At 43.5% G+C, this 9,094-nt stretch overlaps 1 protein-coding gene across 1 annotated transcript in view; it reads right to left on the bottom strand.

The window, feature by feature from the left end:
- The window catches only part of DOCK2 (dedicator of cytokinesis 2), a 447,565-nt gene extending 443,362 nt beyond the window's left edge, over nt 1–4,203 (bottom strand). Inside the window, exon 1 of the mRNA XM_011947752.1 lies at nt 4,087–4,203. Within this exon, the coding sequence (XP_011803142.1) occupies nt 4,087–4,129 (43 nt within the window). The 5' untranslated portion in view covers nt 4,130–4,203. The remainder of the gene's footprint in view (nt 1–4,086) is intronic.
- Between the last annotated feature and the right edge of the window lie 4,891 nt (nt 4,204–9,094).

The raw sequence follows: 9,094 nt of genomic DNA, 5'->3' as shown, positions 1-9,094 counted from the left end.
CCAAGTCTGTCAGTGTGCATGGATCAGCTCTGTCCAGGGTACTGGGCTGTGACAGCATCACCCACATCCCTGGACCACGGGCTGGTCATGGATTCCTCCATATTCCCCAACCAAGATGTGAGAAAGATCCCTTCTCTGCTTCTGCAGAGCCTGTTATGGTTTGAATTGGGCCCACCCCCTCCAAAAAAAGAGAGACGTTGGAGTCTCAACTCCCAGTACCTCAGAATGTGATCTTATTTGGAGACAGAGTCTTTACAGAGGTAATCATATTTAACTGAAGTCACTAGGGTGGGCCCTAATCTGACTGGACGTCTTTTTTAAAAGGAGAAATGTGGAGACAGACATGCACACAATGAGAATACCACGTGAAGATGGAGGCAGAGATCAACGCGATGCTTCTGCAAGCCAAGGAATGCTGAGGATTGCCAGCAAACCACTGGCAGCTGGGGGAGAGACCTGGAACAGATTCTCCCTCACCGCCCTCAGAAGAAACCAACAAATATTCCTCAACACCACACACTGGTGTAAAACCATAGCTAGAGAGAAGCTGCATACAGAACAGGTTTCTGATCAAAATGTGATCAAAATATGCCACTTCCATAGGGCATATTATTTTGAGCTGGATGCACATAAGAATCAACAGGTACAGAAAGAAGCTTTCCTGGATATTTATTTATCTGAAGAAACTCCTAAGAAATAAGGACTGCCATAAATCCCCTCTCCCAGGGAAGTTTTATGACCATGAAGAAGACAAAGTTGGCTCCAAGATGGACCTGCACAAATAACCCTTTATCTTCCATTAGATTCCTCATATATTTCCCTTCCCACAGTTTGCTGCCCTTGGAAGCCTAAAACCCTCCTTTGTCTTGCTACTTCTCCAAACCTTTATTGTACCTTTGCTAAGATGCTGTATAAGCTCAAGTTCAAACCAGCCCTTTGAGTACTCCATATGTAAGCAGGATGTACACACTAATAAACTTGTTTGTTTTCTCTTGTTCATCAGTCTTTGTTAGTCTAATTTACAGAGAACCCAAGATGCAGTAGCAGAAAGAAGCTTTTCCCTCCCCTACAAGAATAGCTAGAGTCCCACACAAATCTGTCTGGCAGGCTCAGCTTCAGGGTAAACAATTCTTTTCTACCCTCACCCTTTGTCTCAGGACTCCTGCCTTGAAGCCCTCTTTATAGTCCCAAAACACCATGCCAGAGACCACAGATTATTTGTCACAAACTTGTGTCCCCACCAAAATTCTTATGCTGAAGTCCCAGTCATCAGCATCTCAGAATGTACTCCTATTTGGAGATAAGTGCATATTCGGAGATAAAGGGGTGATTAAGTTAAAATGAGTCCTTTAGGGTGGGATGCTAATCCAATATGACTGGTGTCCTCATGACAGGAGGAAGAGGCAGCAAGGGAGTGCCTGCACAGAAAGCAATGAAGAGGCAGCAAGACAGCCATCTGCAAACCATGGAGACAGGCCACGAGACAAGCCAACACTGCTGGTATTTTGATCTTGGACTTCCAGCCTCGAGAACTGTGAGAAAATACATTTCTGTTGTTTAAACCACCCAGTCTGTGGTATTTTGCTGTGGCAGTCCTAGCAAACTAATATATCATCCTCAATATTCTTCTTCCTCTCCTTAGTTATGAAGAGAACTCCTAATTTTTAGCTGGGTACATGGCTGCCTACGTTACAGACTACATTTCCTAGCTTCCCTTGCAGCTATAGTCAGTCATGTGATTACATTTTAGCCAACAGGAGGTAAGAAGAAATGTCAAGTGTGCCTTCAGGTAAATGTCTTTAAATGGAAAAGTCATGACCTTCTTTTTCCCTGCATCCTTTTTGCTGGGTGGAAGGTGGACCTGATAACTGAAGCTTAAGCAGCCTGTGTGGCTCAGAAGGCAGAAGACACATGCCAAGGATACAGTGTGAGATATAGAATGAGCCACCTTACCACCTCTTCACAGACCATTTCTGAGCTTTCTATGCAAAACATAAATAAACTTGCAGTTTGGTTAGGCCACAATTTTGGAAGTTTACTGTCACCCTTAGTCACACTTAACCCTAACTGATACTGTTAGTTTCTCTTTCTACCTCCTCCTTTTCTACCCTTTCCTCTCTCCTGCAAGGAGAAAGCTCTCTTCACTGACAAGAGCCTCAGGCAGAGTGGATTAACCTAGTAAAAGTTAACAGGCAATGTTGATTATAAGTGACCTCCTGCTAGATTAACCAGGCAGTAAGTTGACAGGTAAAACTGTTACTCATTTTCCTTCTATTCTAAGTCCAATCCCCACTCCTGTCCTAATTAACTATTTAACTTCTTCCAGATGACACTGCTCAAAACCTCCAGTGCTCACAGAAGGAAATCCAAACTTTGAAGCTTGGCTCTTAAAGCCCTTCACAATCTAGCCATAATCTACCTCTGCAATTTTAACACTAAAAGCAATACTAAAACCAAAGCAGAATATTTATTGTTTGACCCACACACTGCAGGGATGCCAGCTCCCTGCCTTTACCCATGATGTTTCCCTTCTAGATGCTTTTCTGGTGCCATGATCTAGGGTCTGAAGACAATTGAATTTAAGGCCCAGCTTCATTGCTTCCAAGTGATGTTAACTTAGTTACTTCATCTGTAAAGTGGGAATAATACACTGCCTCACATGCGGGTTCTGAAGTCAGGCAGAGACTGCATGACATTTGGTCTTGCAAACCATGAAACACTACAGTCTCATAAGGCATGACTGTCCTGAATCTGGCATTAGGGTGCATCTTGGTGCTGGTGTCTCTTGGTTCTGAAGCTGCTAGGTAAGCTCCTTGACTTCACTCTCTAATTCTCATTGAGCCAGCACACTACTAAATGCTTTCCATGCATAACCCCATTCAATCCTTACAAGAATCTCATGAGACCTGCATTACTATTAACACTCCCACTTTATAGACGAGGAAACAGACCCTGATTTCAACTCAGTTCTGACTTCCCAGTCCAAGCCTCTAGTCTTCCACATAAGTCCTCAAGGGCAGAAGCTGTATCCTTCCTTACTTTGTAACTGCCCCTTGAGGATATGAATTATTATTTGTTCTCTGGATGGGAACCATTCATATCAAAATGCCCCCCACCCCACGCCCGGTGCCCAGTAATTGAGTGGATAACTACTGATCTCTCCAGGGCAGTGTTTCCCAAACAGTGGCCTGGGGACCCCCTGCATCAAATCCCTCTGGGCGCTTGGGTCTTCCAATGCCTCACCTGCTAAATCTTTATTTCTGAGATGGTGTCTGGTATCTGCCTGTGTAGGAAGCTCCAGAGTGACTTTTTAATTGATATTTAGGTTTGAAAACCACAGTGAGTCCACGAAGATTGCACCACGGATGCCACTTAGAGAGAGTAGCAGCACCTGAGGCCTCCCTTCCCCCAGTCACCACTTCCGCCCCTCAGCTCCAAGCAGAGGCCTCTGGGAGTTTAGATGGCTGAGGCTGACAAAGCTAGCTTCTTGGTTACCCTCAGACCACCTGACGGGAGCCTTTTTCCCTAGAGGCTCTTAGGGGCTGAGTAGAGAACCCCACCGTCCAGTCCCATCCCCCAAGTTTGAGCTGCCCTCTGGATGCCCTGCCAAATCGGGAGTCACCTGACCCAGAAGGAACAGACAGGGGAAGCAGGCAGATGGGGTGTCGCTTTGGAGGGGGTGGAAGTATGCATGGTGGGCAGGCCAAGGCTGAGCCTGAGGAGAGTGGAGCTCCCTCTATAAGGCCAAGTCTCCCAGGTGGCGAGTTCGGGCACTCCTGGGGAGGAGGAGTCTGGCGCGAAGAGCTGAGTTGTCAAGCGCAAGTCTTGACCCCATCTCGGAAATGCCTAAGGTTCCCTCGGCAGGCGAGAGGGCTAGGGCTGTGCTTAGCGTGCGAGGTGGGGTCCCGCCGTCCTCTCCCCGAGCCTCGGCTTTTCCGCCCCCGGGGCCCCGCCGCAGGCTGCGCCCTCTGACCTGCAGGCGGCGCGCCCTGCCCACCCCGCGCCGCCAGCCCCGCAGCATCCTCCTGCTCGCGGCTCTCCCGCCACCTGTCCCGCTCCCTGCCGCGTCCTGGCGCCCGCACCTACCCACGCCGTGCCGCTCCTTGTCAGCTTTGCGCCAGGGGGCCATGACTGAGCCGGGGCCTCGCGTCCTCCTGTGGGGAAGCCGGCAGGGGGTAGCTGGGCTCCGCAGGGCCCCACTTCCTTCCTCTTTTCAAACTCCTCCCAGGGCCCGCCCTCTCCTCCCTCCCCGGGGCTCCCCGCTCCCTCCTCCCTCCCGTTGAGCAGGGACACACTAGAAGGCTGGTGCCCCGTAGGCTGGCACACGCCAGCCCACCCCACTTCACGCAAAGCTTGGGGACCACTCCCACCTTGTCTCCTCCCCAGGCGAGGGGGCAGAGGCCAGTCCCCACCTGGGGCTCCCCAGACCGGCACCACAAGTGCAGAGTTTCCTGATTGCCGTGCCTAGGGGACTGACTGAACAAACCATCTCCTTAACTCCCCTCAGCATGAGCTCTGGTGTCAGATCTGGGTTCGAATCCAGACAGAGACAAATGAATTCATTTTTCTAAGCTTCAGTTTTCTCATCTGTGAAATGGGATACTAGTACCTACTTCATATGATTATTGTTAAGGGTTAGAAAGGCTGTGTACACAGCACGTGACATGGAGGTGGATCGTTTCAAGCCGCCTATTTTGTTTTTTGTTTTTGTTTTTTTTTTTGAGACGGAGTTTCTCTCTTGCTGCCCAGGCTGGAGTGCAACCACGCGATCCCGGCTCACCGCGACCTCCGCCTCCCGAGTTCAAGTGACTCTCCTGTCTCAGCCTCCCGAGTAGCTGAGATTACAGGCATGCACCACCACGCCCGGCTAACTTTGCATTTTCAGTAGAAATGGGGTTTCTCCATGTTGGTCAGGCTGGTCTCGAACTCCCGACCTCAGGTGATCCGCCAGCCTCAGCCTCCCAAAGTGCTGGGATTACAGGCATGAGCCAGCGCGCCTGACCCATTTACAGCTTTTTATCGTTTTGGTGCCACAAACCCGTTGGAAAATCTGGTGTAAGCTCTAGAAGTTTTATTCTGAAAATACGTAAATACACTATTTACCAACATCACTGCAAGGTGAAGGGTGCTGTCACAGCCAGCAACAGTGGGCCGCAGGAAAAGAGCCCCAGAGTTAGGCTAATGGAGACATTTCCTCAAAAAATCTCATTTTTTGCTCTGGGAACAGATTCTGTCCAGAAAAAAATCATGTCTGATCCACAGTGATAAGGCTGAATTTAAGTTTTGCTGAGTTTTCTTTCTTTATTCATGACTCTCACTACCCCTTTCTGCCTTACACTGAGAGTCATTAAGATACATAGGCAGTATCACAGCCGAACCGGAGTAACAAAAAATTATTTCATTTTATCTGCAGTTATTTTCTTTTCTGCTTTCTAGCAGCGTAAGTTAGGTAATAATCTCTTTTACAGACAGCAGTGGCATTAGGGTTCCCCCAGATGACCAGAATAGGAGATTATATATACACATACATATATATAAATACATACATAAATGCATACATACTATATATACATATACATATACATATATATGCGTGTGTGTGTGCATATATGAGAGAGAGGGAGAGAGATTGGGGATTGGCTAATATGATTGTGAGGCTGTCAGGAAGAGCAGTTTGGAAACTCACAGGCAGGAGCTATCCTCAGGAGGAATTTCTTCTTTTTCAAGGAACTTCAGTTCTATTCATAAGGTTTGTCAACTAATTGGATCACACCAACCCAATTTATTGAGGATAATCTCCCTTAATTGAATTTGATGGATGGTAGATGTTAATCACATCTACAAAGTACGTCACAGCAACACCTGTGAAGATTGTGAAGCTTGGTGTTTGATTGCATAAGTGGGTCACAGCCTTGCCAATCTGACTCACAAAACTAGCTAACACAACAGTATTACAAATTGGGACTATACAATAGAGGTTGGCAAACATTTTCTGTAAAGGCACAGATAGTCAATATTTTAGTCTTTGCTGTCCGGAAAGCAAAATCAAATATATATGTAAGATGCAGGTTCTTATGTAAAGAAAGAAAACAAGCTTCTAAAAATTTTTATTAATCAAATTCAAAATATGATGTGAATGAATATTTTTTGTAATACTGGCTTAGTAGGGCCCAAAAAAAATGCAATGGGAATGATATCACATTTCACCTTATTGGAGTTCAAAGTTAATGTGCCTTATTGAAATTGAGTCAAATGTTATGTTAATGCTGATCTGACAGGATATTTAATTCCTATTTCTGAAAAAAAAGTTTATTAAATAGGCAATGGTTAAAAGTCCAGAAGAGCCAATAAAATTAACCTTTGATACCACTGATTCAATAACATCACAGATTTAAATATTTTCCACAAAGTACCTGATGGTGAATATTACAATTAGTAATCATAGGCTTTAAATATCTTACATTTTCACCCACTTTCTAAATTTGTTCCAAAAGCCTTTTTCTGCTCCATAGATATTTTTTACCATGAACAGTTGCAACACATCTTGGCAGATTCCACTTCAGGTCGTGTTAAATTAGTGTTTTCTCATTTTCTTTTAAAATAATCTTGCGCACAGTTCTTCTACACAGGCTCTTCATAGAAGCTATTTCTTCATTCACTTCAAACTCAGCACTGACTCCTCAAATAAACAACTGAGATGCGTTGGTAATATTTGTCAACAAGAGCTAAGGAAAACCACCAGAAGTCATTTTAAAATTCACTATTGATGCTGCTGTCAATGTTCTCAACCAAGCAATCAGTGTAATCAAAAGGCTAATAGTCTTAAACTAATTTATTTTCACTGGATATATTCCATCTGCTGCTATAATCAAACATAATTTAATGAACTCAACATCAATAAAACATTTTGCCTTGCTTGTATAACAAATAAGCCACTTGGAAACTTATTCTATTTGTAGTCTCATTTTCATTTTTTATTATTTTAAAGAAATTGTGCTGTGATGAGATATTCTATTTTAAATTTTTTAATTTTTCTGGTCATTGCTTTTGTGTGAGTTGGAAAAAATGTGATGAGTGCTTAATCTATTATATTGTTTGGAGTGTCAACATGTAATAAACACAATGCTTTCTCCTCTGCTTTGTTTGTTTTGTGCTGCTATAATAGAATGCTACAGACTGTGTAATTTACGATGAACAGAAATTTATTTGGCTCACACCTCTGGAGGCTGGGAAGCTAAATATCAAGGGGCCAACATCTAGCAAGGGCATTTGTTGCTGTGCCCTCCCATGGTGGAAGGTGACAGAGAAAGAGCCAGAGAGCAAGATAAGCCAAACTCACCTTTATAACAAACCCACTCTCACAATAACTAACCACTCCCTCAATAACTAACCCACTCCCACGATAACAACATTAATCTATTTATGCAGAGCCCTCATGATTGACTAATTACATTTTATTAGGCCCCACCTTCCAACACTGTTGTATTGGGGATTAAATTCCCAACAAATGAACTTTGGGAAGGACACATTTAAACCATAGCACTATTTAATTTGGTAACAAAACAATACACACTCCATGGTGCCTTAGAAGCATGACATTTGGAGCCCACTATGCTTTCTTTTCTTTTTGACATGGTGGCTATAGCACTAGTAATTTTTTTAAATGTTACTATAGAGAGTGATATGCACTTTAAATGCTGTGGAGTTGTAACCTCATCCTTGTGATTAGTGGGTTGCTGGACAGCACTGTGAAGCACTGAAAACACTATACACAGTCCTTGTTGCAAATGGTCAATTCTGCCATTGTAGCATGAAAACAACTATAAATGATGCATACGTGAATGAGCATGGCTGTGTTCCCATAAAATAGAATTTTTACTTCCTACAGTTTTCATATAGCATGGAATGTTACCTTTATTTCAATATTCTTCAGCAATTTAAAAATGTAAAAACCAGTCTTAGTTCATGGGCCATACAAAAACATGCAGCAAGCCAGATCTGATCTGTGAACCATAGTTTGCTATCTCCCACTGTGCTATACCCAGTTGTATTGTCTTCATAAACTTGTAGCCAGTTGATCTAAAATACAATTTTTTTTCTATTTAGGTTTAAGCTTCTGACATACAAACAGGCAACTTCACATCAACAGTGTGATAAAGTATCTGATGGGAGGCCAAGAGTGGGTGGTGGTGCCAGAAAGCAAATAAGATCAAACTTGAGGAGCACTGAAGATTTTTTCCCCATTCAACTTGTGACACAACCTATAATAGGAATCTGTTTCCTTAAATAATGTTAAACAAACAAATTATTCAGCATATTAAAAGAGTTATAAAACTACTTTCAGTTGAAGGAAATGAAGTTTAGAAATTTTGACTGAGGGTTAATTAACTTCTTAATGGGGTAGCTTTTAATGTAGAAATCTTTAAACTTTATATGGTTAGGAGATGGCTTTTATGTTTCTGAAATATGGGTTTTTCTTACAGTTAACAATTCTATGGCACCATAAAAATTTTTTGGCAAGAGAGATCAATAGTCAAACATAAAAATCTGACTAAAACCACTTAAAGAATTTACAATAATCTTGGTCACACAATTTTATTAAACATCATCTGTCAGTTACGTGACTATTAGGTAGTACACTCTCGATCTTTATAACTTCACATACATTGTGAGGGATGACTGTGGGTAAAAGGACATCTCTAGCCAAGATTTCTTTTAAGTTCAGTCCCATGTGTCCAACTACCTACTAGACATCCCCTCCCCACTCCATCAATGTCTCCATATTTCAAAACCAAGCTCATCACATAACTGTTCCCTAGACTTGTCCCCCTTCTGACTGCTTCTACCCGATGTTAACAGGTGAAGTGACCAGACTGTGCTTTAATGAGGTGCTAGAACCCCATCTCCATCACTTACCTAGCTTTGTGGTTTGCAGCAAATTCACTGAACACTTTCTTGTTTTTTTTTTTTTTTTTTTTTTTTTTGAGACGGAGTCTTGCTCTGTCGCCCGGGCTGGAGTGCTGGAGTGCAGTGGCCAGATCTCAGCTCACTGCAAGCTCCGCCTCCCGGGTTTACGCCATTCTCCTGCCTCAGC

This window comes from Colobus angolensis, unplaced genomic scaffold, assembly GCF_000951035.1.
Source record: "Colobus angolensis palliatus isolate OR3802 unplaced genomic scaffold, Cang.pa_1.0 Scaffold27, whole genome shotgun sequence".
Taxonomy (NCBI): Eukaryota; Metazoa; Chordata; class Mammalia; order Primates; family Cercopithecidae; genus Colobus; species Colobus angolensis.
Note: the sequence above shows the minus strand (reverse complement) of the source record. Positions and strands in the feature narration are given on the sequence as shown.